The sequence below is a fragment of the Pelodiscus sinensis genome, chromosome 3, assembly GCF_052426305.1.
Source record: "Pelodiscus sinensis isolate ZL-2025 chromosome 3, ASM5242630v1, whole genome shotgun sequence".
Taxonomy (NCBI): domain Eukaryota; kingdom Metazoa; phylum Chordata; order Testudines; family Trionychidae; genus Pelodiscus; species Pelodiscus sinensis.
In genome coordinates this window covers 110,670,525-110,686,391 of record NC_143054.1, presented here as the reverse complement: position 1 = coordinate 110,686,391, position 15,867 = coordinate 110,670,525, and the positions used below count along the sequence as shown (strand labels likewise).

The window sequence follows — 15,867 nt, the reverse complement described above, 5'->3', positions numbered from 1 at the left end:
AGCTTGCATTCGGGCTGCTGCAGGAAGTTGCAACATATTTTGAAAGGATCCCAAGTCATATTGATTTGGTTAACTGGAAGAGTTTCTTGACAGAATATTAATTTCTGAAGTTGTGACCAGATTAACATATGCAAAATAAATGAAATCACCTATCTCTTGGTTGTAGCAGTGAAAGATAAAACACTGCTTGAATTCTTACCTTGTCATTGAAGCAATGTGTCAAAAAAATTCCCAGTAAAATTAATGTCTCCGTGTTTTTCACAGACATACATTAAATCATACATCCTTTTTTGTTAGCAGCCAGTGGATAAAACCTTCATTTTCAATAACTCTGATGGAGAAAATAGAACACATCTGAATTACACATTACATTATAAAAACATACAAAAGTTTCAGAGGGATAGGCATGTTAGTCTGTTACTGGAAAAACTTAGAAAACAGTGAATAGTCTAGCTGCACCATAAAAACTAACAAAACATGTAGATAGTGTCATGAGCTTTTGTGGGTTCAACCCACTTCTTCAGATGAATGGAGTATTAAAAGTGCAGTTCCAAAATAAATAGAGGATGGGGTGGGGAGGGAAAAAAGAGTGAATTAGAGTGTTCATGTTACAAGAAGCTCCTAGAGAAGGTGCAAATTGTTCTTAAGTACCCATTGTTTGGTTGGTTAAGACATTTGGATATGGAAAGTAGAGTGCTAGCCAGGTAATGTCTTTATTCATTCCTTTGTGATGGCTCCCAAACCTGTAAATGAAGTCAAGTTCCAATACTTCCCTGTGTATTTGGCTTGTGGAATTGGCCTGAAACATCATGGTGACTTGGAGATCCATTAATGGGAGATCCATTAATGAGTGCCCGGGCTGGTTAAACTGTTCTCCAACAGGTTTCTGTGTCCTGGCACTCATTAATAGATCTCCAAGTCACCATGTTGTTTCAGGCGAATTCCAAAGCCAAATACACAGGGAAATGTTGGACCTTAATTTAATGTACAAGTTTGGGAGCCATCACAAAGGTATGAATAAAGACATTACATAGCTAGGATGCTACCTCCACATCTAATGTCTTAACCCAGTGTTTCTCAACTTTTCTTGCTCATGACCCCTTTCTGAGCCTCATTCATCATATGCCTGACAGTTAAGTTTGGGTGGCCCCCTCAGAAACTTACTGTGGCCCCCTAATGTTCTGGTTTTTTTCCATGTGGCCTCCTAGAAGTAAGGTGTGGCCCCCTGGGGAGCCATATGGTCCACGTTGAGAAGCACTGTCTTAACCAATCAAACCTACCCCATCCCCTATTTATTTGGAACTGGATTTTTAATACTCCATTCATCTGAAGAAGTTGGTTGTACCCTTGAAAGCTCATGATACCATCTACATGTTTTGTTAGGCTTTAAGGTGCTGCTAGACTATTAATTGCTTTTTAAGTTTTTCTATTATGAAAACAATGAGGAGTCCTGGGCCTCTAACATATTGATTAAGGTATAAGGTTGCATGGGTCATTTTTACCCACAAAATCATATGCCCTAATAAATCTCTTAGTCCCTAAAATGCCACAGGACTCCTTGTTGTTTTTGCAAATACAGACTAATAGGGCTACTCCTCTGAGACATAACATTATGTTATAATTTAGAAAGTGTGTCCCTGAATAGGTTCTTTTACATGAAATGTAACTGATTTATGCAAATACATACAGGTTCATCCATGCAGATCTGATGGGAGAAGTGATACTTAATGATATTTGCATGCTATGCTTGAACAGATTAGCGATGACTACATTCCATTCCAGTATAAGTGTATGAGAACTGAATATAACTCTTCAATTAAATGTCAGTTATCAGACTGAAAATTACTTTAAATTGACAGCTAAGCATTTGAGTGAATTAGCATAAAATACATTCTTCTACATTTTGAATAAAAAAGGCAAGTATCCACACTACCAAGCCTGTTTTTCAAAATAACAACTCCTGCTTGCGAAGAGGAATCAGCTTATTTTGAAATAGTTATTTCAGAACTTATTATTTCAAAATCAGTTATTTTGTAATAAGTTGGTAGTGTAAACATAGCCTAAGAGATTTTACTCTAATTCCTAGTGGGCAGAGATCCACAGAAATTACTTTTACAGTTATCACTAAATTTTATCGCTCTTGTCAGACTCAGTTATCCACCACCTCTTAGGTGATAAAGGACCCCGTAGGTACAAATTTGCACCACCTAACTTATTCCTGTTCTTTTGAGTCAGGATTGCAACTACAGTGCTGTCAATCTAGTACCTTTCATTAACACTCTATTCTCATGCAAAAAAAAGTGATTTTATCATCAAAATTCATTCAAAGCATCGCACATAGACTTTATAATTGCTGATTTAGAACAAGTATCAGAGGGGTAGCCGTGTTAGTCTGAATCTGCAAAAGCGACGAGGAGTCCTGCATCTGACGAAGTGGGTCTTTGCCCACGAAAGCTTATGCTCCTACACTTCAGTTAGTCTATAAGGTGCCACAGGACTCCTCGTCGCTTTTGCTGATTTAGAACAGTGCATTTTAACTATACTATATAACTTTGCTGCTCTAGACGCTTACCTTGCAAAATTCTTTTCACTGCAAGTTGAGTAATTATTTTTGAATAGTAAGTAAAATATAATTAGTGTTTTTGTTGTCAGCATGATTACACTAGTTCAGTAGATCTTGTGCCTGGAATGGTACAGTTTCATGTCAATCTTGGAATTTTGCCAGTCACATAACCCTTTTCATATACATTTTTGAGGATGATTGAGCATTTCTCCAAATCAGTACAAGAGGGTTTATGTGTCTCCCCATTACTTGACAGTTCTGACAAAAAGCTTCATGAGCATGCCACATGGGCTGAAGTGAACATTCTTCCTTTCCATGTGCACAGATGTTTAATGAATACAAATGCATAGGTGCTACAAGTTTCCAACTTGTGTGAAGGTCTCATGCTTCTCCTTCATTGCTAATTAAAATATGCATAGAAACAGATAAAATAGGATACACCAAGATCAACTAGCACCTACCTTCAAAGTAGAAGATGAAAACAAAAGCTAATGATAGATTATCTCAGAGCTATGTTTAATGATCTAAGGCAAGTATCAATATGGTCCAGAGGAGAATGTTGTTTGGACCGCCAATCTGGCTCTTGATTTAATCCTGTGCTTGAGAGGCAGAATTATCTTAGTTAAATTTCTAATCTGATTCATTCTTTTAGATCATAAATTCTTTTTTTCCAATTTGTAAAATGCTCTTATTTACACTCTAACACACATGCTTGCAAACTGTTAAATCCTATTCATACTAGATTATTGTCCATCTCCTGGTCAATATGTTTATTTTTCATTGTACATTTACTAATTTTATTTGTCAAGCCTAATTTCAAATGTCCTTTGGTGACTTAGTTATGTTTATTTTTCCTTATTGAATCCCAATCAGAATTATTCAACCAATTCCAGGAGGTAGAAAATTCCACATATCATCATTATGCTAAAGTCCATTTCATTTTGTCTACTTTAGCTGATTTTCATAGAAAATCAGCTTTTAAAAATCAGCTTTCCGACATTAAATCCAAAGAAGGAAAAGAATCTTAGATAATATAATAAAGATTTTTATAAACAGATGTATGGGGCGATCTCTAAATTGTCCTTTCCTTCTTCCAGAACATACATTTGTAAGAAAATTACTGTGGCTATTATAAACACCAGTGATCAGAAAATAGAAAGGGATTATTCTGATCAACTGAGAAATCTATTGTGGCTGCTGATTTTTTATTACTTTATGTTTTAGGTTATTAGTAAAGAAATAGATGGTAAAATAAATGGAATCCCAAGCCTAGAAGAGGAATCTCAGTCTTTTTCTCAGTTTGTCACTTCTGGAGAATCTGCACATATTAGAGCCAAGTTAACACAGATCAGAAGGTACTGGGAAGAGCTTAGAGATCATGCACACTGTCTGGAAGGAATAATAACTGGGAACGCATCACAGCAGCAGAAGTATGAAGAAAGTCTCGAACAGGTAGACATTGCAAATTCTTAATAGACTATTCATGGACTATTCATAGAAAGTTTATAGTTTCCCAGTAGAACCCTAAAATTACACATGCCATACCATATTTATTATACAAGAAATTGAAATAAGGTCTATTTTTAGTTAATGTTTTTTAATTCTCCTCTGGTAAATTTTGTTTAAAATGATTTAAAAGGTAATTACATTGAGAAATAATATAGAAGCATACAGAGTTCCATGTCTTTAAAACAACCCAGAACAATTCTAGATGCTACAATAGTATGTCAGGTCTAGACACTTGACACGTGAACTTATCCATCTTTGGTATCAGGCTGGAATTAATACTGTTTGCATAAAAGACAAGTCCTGCAAAGTGCTTCCACCTCTCTTGAGAGCAGCTGAGTGCCTTAAAGTCCTATTAACTTCAGGAATCCCAGAGTATCTCACAAAGACAGGCCCTCAAATATCAGTTGGCTCTGAATACTTAATTTATTAGCCAACATATAGTTTCAAACTGTGTCATTTAATTTGTTTTTTTTCCAGCTTTTTTAAAACCTCTGTTTTGTATTTTATTTCATAGGTGCAGAAAGCTGTGTCTAGATTTGAAGCTAAACTGGCTGAGCCTCTTACTTCATGTTTTTCATCAGCAGATACTTACAAAGTGCTTCAAGATCATATGGTAAAAACATGCTCAGTAATTACCGCTTTATATTTATTTTAAAAATGAGGGAATCTCTGTTGTAATGCCCTTCTGACAGAAAACAGAAATGACTTACAGCTGAGGGACTCATTTACCCCATAGGGCAACTGGGCCACAGAAGGAGCATGCAGTGTTACTGCTATCAACTCCTACCCTCCCATGCCTTCTTCTGTGGGGTTCTACCTAACGGCACAGCTTTCACATTTCTGCCAGCATTCTATAGTTGTTCCCAACTGCTGGTCCACGGACAGGTGCCAGGCTGCAAACTGCTGGCTGCCAGGCTGCAGCACACTGCCAGGCCATGTCCATGCTGGCTGCTCCAGGGTGCATAGCCAGCAGCTGCCATAGCTGAAGCCAACTGTTTGTGGTGGCTCTGGGGCCCGGGGCTCGGAGACACCCCAGGTCTCTAAGCCACCACACAGCAGCTGGCTTCAGCTCTGGCAGCTGCCATGTGACGGGTGGCTGCCGCAGCTAAAGCCAGCTGTTTGTAGTGGCTCTGGGGCTGGGGTACATATTTTGGCGAACCAGTAAAATTTTTATTTCCATATTTGTGTATTCATTATTTACATAATGAATATGCAGATACACAAATAAAATGTTACTGGTCCACCAAAAGCTTATGAATGGGTTTGCCGGTCCGTGGTGTATACAAAAGTTTGGGAATCAGTGGCATAGCAGACTCCTTGGGAAATACACAGAATTGGCTCATGTCCCCAGAGAGCTCAGTCCCACAACCAAGTAGGATTTGTCACTACGTTTCCACGCCCTTTTAGGAAGATTTTCTCACTCTAGCGGCAAGAAGCAGCAGATAAAGGAGGGAAGTAAGCCTTGACACCATTTAAACTGCTCTGTGATTTTTTAAAAACTTTTTTATCAATAAAAGATAAGAAATGCAGATAGTTGTGATTGGTCACATGGAGAAATTTCAAGAAATGTCTTGGACTATAGAAATCTATTATTAGAAATGGATTTTCTTTTGTGTAATTTTCTATTTAGCACTGACTATTCACACTAGACATAAGCTCAAGATACAAAATTCAGATCTAGAACCAGATATCTGGCTTCTAGGACACTGGGGGAGTTTCCGTTTTGGGTTTGTTCATTTTAAAGTTACATAAAATTTTCAAAATTTGGATCTGGATTCAGATTTCAAAAAAGCTCAAAGTTCAGGACAGTTTCTTCCAGGTTTTGGATGCATCTATTTTTATACATTACATATACATTCATCATTATTTCTCTCAAGGAAAATACTGTAAATACAAATCTTTGCTCATAATGGCCTTGCAGATATGTGTGCATCATTTTTACTGATGTCTGTGACAGCTCCTTATAAATGCCATCTGCAAGGATGATCTGGCCCTTTGCACTGCAAAAAGTTGTAGACAGTAGCAACAACAGATCTGATTAAGGAGAAATACTTACTGTTGGATGTAGGATATTTAGCCATACACTAGGGCTACGTCTACACTGGCCCCTTTTCCGGAAGGGGCATGTAAATTTCAGCAGTCATCGTAGGGAAATCCGCGGGGGATTTAAATATCCCCCGCGGCATTTAAATAAAAATGTCCGCCGCTTTTTTCCGGCTTTTAAAAAAGCCGGAAAAGAGCGTCTAGACTGGCCCCGATCCTCCGGAAAAAGTGCCCTTTTCCGGAGGCTCTTATTCTTACTTTGAAGTAAGAATAAGAGCCTCCGGAAAAGGGCACTTTTTCCGGAGGATCGGGGCCAGTCTAGACGCTCTTTTCCGGCTTTTTTAAAAGCCGGAAAAAAGCGGCGGACATTTTTATTTAAATGCCGCGGGGGATATTTAAATCCCCCGCGGATTTCCCTACGACGACTAGTGAAATTTACATGCCCCTTCCGGAAAAGGGGCCAGTGTAGACGTAGCCTAGGTGCCTTAAAAATCTTTCATTCCTTTCTGTGCTGTTCTTGTTTCTTTTTAAGATAGTCACTGGAGACTGATTATTCTATGGTGTACTATAATTGCATCCCTTTTCACACCTCATTATTCATTTGGTAGAATTGCTTTGCTATTACAAGTTTAGGATTATGTGTGGGTGGAGGAGGTTCAGCCTTCCCTTTTTAAAATCATTTTTATTATTTCTGTTTTGTTTCCATGTAGACATTTTAGCCCCAGTTCTTTCCTGATGCTGCATATTACAAGGCAATCCTAAGACTAGCATAGCTGGTTAGTGCAGGATTCCCTTTGCCTAAGTTTGTGTACATCCACTGTAACTGTTCTCATGCCTTCCCCCAACCCGATGTCAACACAAGACATGGTTGAGTGCCCCCACTCTATAGCTATCCTCAGCTACGTGAATGATCCGCTTTGAGCTACTAAAATAAATCAGATAGCTGCAGCGGCACAGGAGCCAAGCAAACAGAGCTGTAAACAGGGGAGTTTGAGTGGGAGTTCTGTTAGAGGGGCAGTGTGCTGGGAGAGAAGCTGAGCCCTGATTAGGGGGCGGGGCTTCACTGATTAGGGGTCCTATAAAGGTAGCCTTCTAGTCAGTCAGCGGCACAGATAGCTGCAGCAGCACAGGAGCCAAGCAAACAGAGCTGTAAACAGGGGAGTTTGAGTGGGAGTTCTGTTAGAGGGGCAGTGTGCTGGGAGAGAAGCTGAGCCCTGATTAGGGGGCGGGGCTTCACTGATTAGGGGTCCTATAAAGGTAGCCTTCTAGTCAGGCAGCGGCACAGATAGCTGCAGCGGCACAGGAGCCAAACAAACAGCTGTAAACAGGGGAGTTTGAGTGGGAGTTTGGATATTGGGACTTGTTTGGAGTTTGTTTTTGCTGTGGAGAGGGTGTTTTGGTTTGTTTTTGTGTTCACCGGACTAATAGGATTTTGGTGAGAAAGTAGATAAAACATAAAGGCATTAGTGGCCATGGCCCAAGTAGTAGAGAACACAAGAAGGATGATTGGATGTGGTAGCTGCGGTATGTACATGATTCTGGAGGGGGTACCTGAAAGGAGTTTTGTTTGCATGAAGTGCCGCCTGATAGAGCTGATGGAAGAAAAGATCCGAGGACTGGAGATGCAGGTGGAAACGCTGGTCAAGTTTAGAAAGGGGTTTGAGCAGATGATGGGGCAAAGGCATGATGTGGCTAAAGGGGAAAGCTTAGATATGCAGATGGAAGCAGGATCAAGGGCCTCAGAGGGGGGACTGCTGGGCGAAGAAAATGGACAGTGGAAGCATGTGACTCAGAGGACCAGGCAGAGGAAAAGATGGGTCGGTGAAGGAAAAATAGAGCTCAAGAACAGATATGTGGAGTTGGAAAATGAAGAAGGGGTACAGCAGGTAGATAATGAAGATGGAAGGGTAAGGAAGAAGAGAAGAGTGGCTAGTCCCATAGATAAAGGGGAAGACTTAATGGAGACAACACCAATAATGAGCATTAGGATTACAAGGGAAAATAGGAATGGTAAGGACTTGCAGCCAGAGGAAGCTAGAGATAGACCAGAGAATTTCACTGTCACTAGGAAAAGGTAGGTCTATGTGATTGGGGACTCCTTATTGAGAAGAATAGATAGGCCTGTAACCAAAGCTGATCCAGAGAATAGAAGGGTGTGCTGTCTGCCAGGTGCTAAGATACGAGATGTGGAACTGAGGTTGAAGAGAATTATTAAGGGAGCAGGAAGGAATCCATTGATCATCCTTCATGTAGGAACAAATGATACGGCTAGATTCTTGCTGGAACGAATTAAGGGAGACTATGCTAGGCTGGGGAGGATGCTCAAGGAAATTGAGGCGATCTTTAGTGGAATTCTCCCTGTTCCTAGAGAAAGGCAACAAAGATGTGACAGGATTATGATGATCAATAGATGGCTTAGGCAGTGGTGCTATAAGGAGCGCTTTGGGATGTATGGTCACTGGGAGGCAGAGGACTGTTCTCTAGAGATGGACTTCACCTAAGTAGGGAGGGAAATAGACTTCTAGGATGGAGGCTGGCTCAACTTATTAAGAGAGCTTTAAACTAGGAATTTGGGGGAGATGGTTGGGAGATGCCAAGGTAATCTCTATGCCAGATTTTAACATTGAGAGGGAGGAAAACGAAGTAAGAAAGGATATAGCTGGGGGTAGGAGAATGAACATGAGGAAGGGTGGGGTGGATACTAGTCTAATAGATCATATTGGAGGTATAACATCTGTGCCAAATTGGGTAAAGAATGTGAATGAGGCCAAACAGCAAAAATTAAGATGTTTGTACACCAATGTGAGGAGCCTAGGTAACAAAAAGGAGGAACTAGAGCTATTGGTCCAGGAAGTGAAACCAGATATTATAGGAATAACAGAAACATGGTGGAATACTAGGCATGATTGGAGTACAGGTATTGAAGGGTATGTGCTGTTTAGGAAAGACAGAAATAAGGGTAAAGGTGGTGGAGTCGCATTGTATATCAAAGATGAGGTAGATTGTAAAGAAATAAAAAGTGATGGAATGGAGAAGACAGAGTCTGTTTGGGCAAAAATCACATTGGGGAAGAAAACTATCAGATCCTCCCCTGGGATAGTGCTTGGGGTGTGTTATAGACCACCAGGATCCAATTTGGATATGGATAGAGACCTCTTTAATGTTTTTAATGAAGTAAATACTCATGGAAACTGCGTAATTGTGGGAGATTTCAACTTTCCAGATATAGAGTGGAGAACAAGTGCTAGTAATAATAATAGGGCTCAGATTTTCCTATATGTGATAGCTGATGAATTCCTTCATCAAGTAGTTGCTGAACCAACAAGGGGGGATGCTGTTTTAGATTTGATTTTGGTGAGTAGCGAGGACCTCATAGATGAAATGGTTGTAGGAGACAACCTTGGCTCGAGTGATCATGAGCTAATTCAGTTTAAATTAAATGGAAGGATAAACAAAAATAAATCTGAGACTAGGGTTTTTGATTTCAAAAGGGCTAACTTTAGTAAATTAAGGACATTCGTTAGGGAAGTTGATTGGACTAAAGAAATTATGGATCTTAAAGTGGAGGAGGTCTGAAATTATTTTAAGTTAAAGTTGCAGAAATTGTCAGAAGCCTGTATCCCTAGAAAAGGGAAAAAATGTATAGGCAGGTGTGTTAGACCAAGCTGGATGAGCAAACATCTCAGAGAGGTGATTAAGAAAAAGCAGAAAGCATATAAGGAGTGGAAAATGGGAGGGATCAGTAAAGAAAGCTATCTTATTGAGGTTAGAGCATGTAGGGATAAAGTGAGAGGCTAAAAGTCAGGTAGAGTTGGACCTTGCAAAGGGAATTAAAACCAATAGTAAAAGGTTTTATAGCCATATAAATAGGAAAAAAACAAAAAAAGAAGTAGGACCACTAATTACTAAGGATGGAGTGGAGGTTAAGGATAATCTAGGAATGGCCCAGTATTTGAACAAATACTTTGCTTCAGTCTTTAATGAGGCTAATGAAGATCTTAGGGATAATGGTAAGTTACCAAATGGGACAGAGGATAAGGAGGTAGATATTACCATATCCGAGGTGAAAACCAAACTTGAACAGCTTAATGGGAGTAAATCGGGGGGCCCAGATGGTCTTCATCCAAGAATATTAAAGGAACTGGCACATGAACTTGCAAGTCCATTAGCAAAATTTTTTAATAAATCTCTAAACTCAGGGGTTGTATCATTTGACTGGAGAATTGCTAATATAGTTCCGATTTTTAAGAAAAGGAAAAAAAGCATCCCGGGTAACTATAGGCCTGTTAGTTTGACATCTGTAGTATGTAAGATCCTGGAAAAAATTTTGAAGGAGAAAGTAGTTAGAGACATTGAGGCTAATGGCAATTGGGACAAATTACAACATGGTTTTACAAAAGGTAGATCGTGCCAAACCAACCTGATCTCCTTTTTTGAGAAAGTAACAGATTTTTTAGATAGAGGAAATGCAGTGGATCTAATCTACCTCGACTTTAGTAAGGCATTTGATACAGTACCACATGGGGAATTATTGGTTAAATTGGAAAAGATAGGGATTAATATGAAAGTTGAGAGGTGGATAAGCAACTGGTTAAAAGGGAGACTACAGCGGGTCATACTGAAAGGTGAACTGTCAGGTTGGAGGAAGGTTACTAGCGGAGTTCCTCAGGGATCAGTTTTGGGGCCAATTTTATTTAATCTTTTTATTGCCGATCTTGGCACCAAAAGTGGGCGTGTGCTAATAAAGTTTGTGGATAACACAAAGTTGGGAGCTATTGCCAATTCAGAAAAGGATCGGGATATCATACAGGAAGATCTGGATGATCTTGTAAATTGGAGTGATAGCAATAGGATGAAATTTAATAGTGAGAAGTGTAAGTTTATGCATGTAGGGATTAACAACAAGAATTTTAGTTATAAGCTGGGGACACATCAGTTGGAAGTAACGAAGGAGGAGAAGGACCTCGGAGTCCTGGTTGATTATAGAATGACTATGAGCCGCCATTGTGACATGGCCGTGAAAAAGGCTAATACGATCTTGGGATGTATTAGGCGAGGTATTTCCAGTAGGGATAAGGAGGTGTTAGTGCCATTATACAAGGCATTGGTGAGACCCCATTTGGAATACTGTATGCAGTTCTGGTCTCCCATGTTTAAGAAGGATGAATTCAAACTGGAACAGGTACAAAGAAGGGCCACTAGGATGATCCGAGGAATGGAAAAGGAGACTCAAGGAGCTTGGCTTGTTTACTTTAACCAAAAGAAGGCTGAAGGGGGACATGATTGCACTTTTTAAATATATTAGAGGGATAAATAGCAGGGAGGGAGAGGAATTATTTAAGTTTAATACCAATGTGGACACAAGAACAAAGCTGGCTAGTAGGAAGTTTAGACTTGAGATTAGACGAAGGTTTCTAACCATTAGAGGAGTGACGTTCTGGAACGGTCTTCCAAGGGAAGTAGTGGGGGCAAAAGATCTATCTGGTTTCAAGATTAAACTAGATGGGTTTATGAAGGGGATGGTTTGATGAGATAACATGATCTTGGTAACTAATTGACCATTCATTATCAGTGGGAAATAGGTCAATGGAGGGATGATAGGAGTTACTATAGAGAACTTTCTGGGTGGCTGGCTGATGAGTCTTGCCCACATGCTCAGGGTTTAGCTGATCGCCATATTTTGGGTCGGAAAGGAATTTTCCTCCAGGGTAGATTGGCAGAGACCCTGGAGGTTTTTTGCCTTCCTCTGTAGCATGGGGTACAGAGCACAGCTAGAGGATTCTCTGCATCTTGGGGTCTTCAAAGTATTTGAGGGCTTCAATATCTGAGATATAGGTGAGAGGATTATTCTAGGAGGGGTGGGTGAGATTTTGTGGCCTGCACTGTGCAGGGGGTCAGACTAGATGATCATAATGGTCCCTTCTGACCTTAAAGTCTATGAGTCTATAAATTAGAACAGCCCTTTGGCACCTGTTAGGGAGTCTGAACCTTTGATTCTCCATCAGGCCTTGCTGCAAACACAGCCAGTCCACTCCAGAGGGTCTAGCTGCTTCATAGTTGAGTGGGTTTTTCCCTAGCTTTGTTACAAGGTGATTCTTATCTCCAAGTACTATGCCCTTTGTGTCTGATGTGCTTATTTTGTGTTTTTCTAATAGAATACAAATTCGCTGACCTAGTGAGAAATGGAACTTTGTGCAAGAGACTTTTGTTGGGGGACAAAAGGGTTGGAATCCTTTCTCTAAGGTCATGGAGCACTCACTCAGTATAATTCCATAACACTTGAGCAGTAGCAGTGTTACAGATATGGTGCTTCTTTCAGCAGGATTTAGTCACTGGATCATGGTAGTTTTTGATGCCCTGGCCACGATCCTGGCACCTCCTTGACCTGCCTCCCAAAGAGCAGCATCGATCAAGTCCAAGTATTAATGGAGTAATGCTCCGTGCCATTCAAGGAGACCTCTGTGTGCATGGCTTACCTTTTGTGTATAGACAAATCTTACCAATTCCATATCCTCCTTTGAGCTCCTGTAGAGGAATAACAGTTGGCTCATGGGTATTATTGTTTAATTATTCTATTTGTGGCTTGTATTCCCTTATCACCATCAACAGGATTTCTTCCAGGCTGTGGGAAAAATGAATAACAATGTGACCTCCCTCTTAGCCTCTGCCCATAAAGTCACCAACAAAGAAAAAGCTATTCAAGAGGTTACAGTATTACAGGAGAGATTTGAAAAGCTGTTAAGAAGAGCTAAAGAGAAACAAACCTTACTAGAGACTCTCCTAGCACAATGGCAGCGGTGAGTAACCTACTCTTCTCTATTTTGACAAATAGAGATTTTTCTGCAAATTGTACAAGAGATCATGGGATGCTTGAATCAATAATGATCTGTGCCATGCTTTTGTTAGGCAGGAGAAGGAACTATCTATCTTCCTGACCTGGTTAGAGAGGTGTGAAACTGCAGCCCGACCTCCAGAGCAGTATGTTTCCACTGACAGAGTCAAACTTGAAACTGAACTACAGTCAATACAGGTAAATTTTAGGATTGAAAGTTAGCCTAGAAGTGGACCTGTTTTTATGGATTGGCTTTTCCATAATTTTGTACAAATGAAACTGCTCTTTTGCCCTCTGACTAGAGATGAATTATAGGGCTTCTCTCAACTGAAAGCACTTACATTATTTATTTATGTATTTATTAATTATCATAGTGCCTAGGAGCCCCACTCATAGATTCAGTGCGAGGTACTGTACAAACACAGAAAATAGAAGAGTATTTATCAAAGTGCAGGCAAAATTGAAGGAGGGAGTTGAAGGAAACATTTTATTTTGCAATTAGTATATGTTGTTTCCTGGGGGTGAGTGCCATAGCATACCCTATGACCTACCAGGGACTGAAGGGCTTAGAGTGATTGCCACAGGATCCTTCAGAACTGCAGGGCAGTATTTTCTATAGGTCACACACTTGTGTATTTTTTCATGTATGAGAAGACTTTTCAGAGACCTAATATCGTGCAGGAATTTTGCATTCAGAATAGAAGTGGTGATTTTGCAGCACTTCTACTGGTTTTTTTCAGTGTAAAATTTCATCCCGTTCTAAGGCACTTTCCTCTCATGAACAAATGCTGCTTGTTGTAGTAGTCTAATGGGAAACATTTGAGGGAAAAGCAACTCTCTTTTTACAAGTCAGATGAAGACACATTTCATTTCAGTACTGAAAAGAATGGAGAGATTTTTCTATGCTCAGGCCAAAGTGTGACTTTTATCCCCACACAGCTGTAGCACTGGTGGCAAATTCTGGGCTAAATATTGCTGCCATTACCGATGTGTGAGCACTCACTCTCCCAAGCAATTTCATTCTCTACTTGTTTGAATAAGAGCTCAAGAACATGAAAAAGGACTGCAAAGCCTGGGCCTTCAAAAGGTACCAAGCACTTTCAGAGTGTCTAGATGTCCTCAAAATCCTGAACTGTTCTAAGGATTTGGCCTGATCTGACCCTTGAGTCAGAGGAATGTGTTGGAGGTCCCCAGCTGACACCAGGCTAACATGTCTACTTGCATAGTATGATGCTATATTTACCCTAAAACATGCAATCTGCTGTTCCCCAGGATTTGCAAGCTGATATTGCATCTCATGCTTCACTGTATACCAGCCTATTACAGTTAAATGAGTCACTGTTCACAACAGCTTCCAAAGAAAGTATGAAAGCAATGCAACAAGAGTTTGAAGAGCTGGATGGGAGATGGAAAGCTTTACCACAGACTGCTAGCAAGAGGTGTGTGTTTCAGGGTGTTTCTAGCATGGTGTACATTCGTAAAAATAGTAATCAACAATGCAGATGAAGAATGCTTGCCTCAGTCTCAGCTTTACATTGTAACACTGGAAATGTTAGGCATTATGGGCAATATGCTAGTAAAAAAGGTGAGTATGGGAATCCAACAGATCCAGCATGCTGGCCTTGTGGCATCATTCTTCCCTAAGCAGTGTTTAGGATATTTATGCCAGGAGGAGGGTGGGGCAAGTTGTGGAGGCAGTATTGTCCCCACACAAATATCATAGAACTTCCTTGAATAAGTTTACACTGTCATTAGCTTACCCCACTTCCCCGCTCGGTATGATAGAACCTTGCTTTTGTGGTAGGGCCTAGGTCTAGCAGTTGGTGTAGGTGCCCTTACCATCTGATCTCTGCAAGAACCATGCTGATAGAATCTGTGAGCCAGCGTCCACTCTGATATTCTTATTTCCATGGATCCCTCAAGATACATGTGGATCTCAATATTCCCTGATTTTGGAGCCTAAACATTTCACTTGTTCATAGAAAATGCCAACTTTCTAAAGGGAAATATGTATGTAATTCCATACGGGAAATCTCGCTTCATTTCTTGTCCCCCTTTAGTCTTCTCTTACATAGGAAATGCTTTAGCATTTTTTTCTTCCAATTTAGTGTGTAATGGCTTAATCCTGAGTACTCCTGTAAAAGTATGGGCATCTTTCTGGATTGCTCAGAACTTTTCAGGATGGAGCCCAAAGTGCATTTGCTTGAAATCACTTTAAACAGAATTCAGAAGGGATTCTGTTTCAGCAAAAATGATGAGGAGTCCTGTGGCAACTTAAAGACTATACACTACTAATAAATTTGTAAGTATTTAAAATGCCAAAGGACTACTCATTGTTTAAATAGAATTGTTATGTCTGAACATTTTCAGGTTTAAGACCCCTATCCTCCACCCTTTTCTCCCATGAGGTTTTTTTTTTCTTCCTTTCTTTTTGCTAGTTTCCCCTGGAATGTATTTTAATACTGTCTAGTCAGTCATGGTTTTGATTAATCAAAGTGCCTCTCTCAAACTGAAAAGTTAACATTTCATTTTTGTACTTGATATCATATAGGATCGGTTTCCTTCAGTCTCTTGTTGCTGAACATGGGGAGTTTGATGAACTGCTGCTCAGTTTTTCAGAATGGATTAACCAGTTTCTTGGTGAATTGCATGCCACTTCTGAGATAAACACAGCTGATCAGCACCCAGCTGTATGCCACAATAAGGTAATCTTTCCAGTTGAAATATTCAAAAATATAAAGGAAAGCAGCCTATGCACATTGAATGCCAAAGACTATGTAGCTAAAACTATGATGAAGCTGCTTAACCTGTTGGAAATTTGATTGTCCATATTACACAATTCACTTTTTTGATCGGGTTAATCCAAATCAGGAATTCATCATTGTTGCTGCTGGGTTCTATTTAGCAATAATTGTACTGA

At 40.0% G+C, this 15,867-nt stretch overlaps 1 protein-coding gene across 12 annotated transcripts in view; it reads left to right on the top strand.

The window, feature by feature from the left end:
• Window positions 1-15,867, top strand: part of SYNE1 (spectrin repeat containing nuclear envelope protein 1) — a 479,589-nt gene that overhangs the window by 182,240 nt on the left and 281,482 nt on the right. For all 12 annotated transcript variants that reach the window (XM_075924462.2, XM_075924463.2, XM_075924461.2 and 9 more), the window contains 6 exons: window positions 3,788-4,015; window positions 4,587-4,685; window positions 12,725-12,912; window positions 13,022-13,145; window positions 14,220-14,386; window positions 15,499-15,652. In XM_075924462.2, coding sequence (XP_075780577.2) covers window positions 3,788-4,015; window positions 4,587-4,685; window positions 12,725-12,912; window positions 13,022-13,145; window positions 14,220-14,386; window positions 15,499-15,652 — 960 coding nt within the window. The remainder of the gene's footprint in view (window positions 1-3,787; window positions 4,016-4,586; window positions 4,686-12,724; window positions 12,913-13,021; window positions 13,146-14,219; window positions 14,387-15,498; window positions 15,653-15,867) is intronic.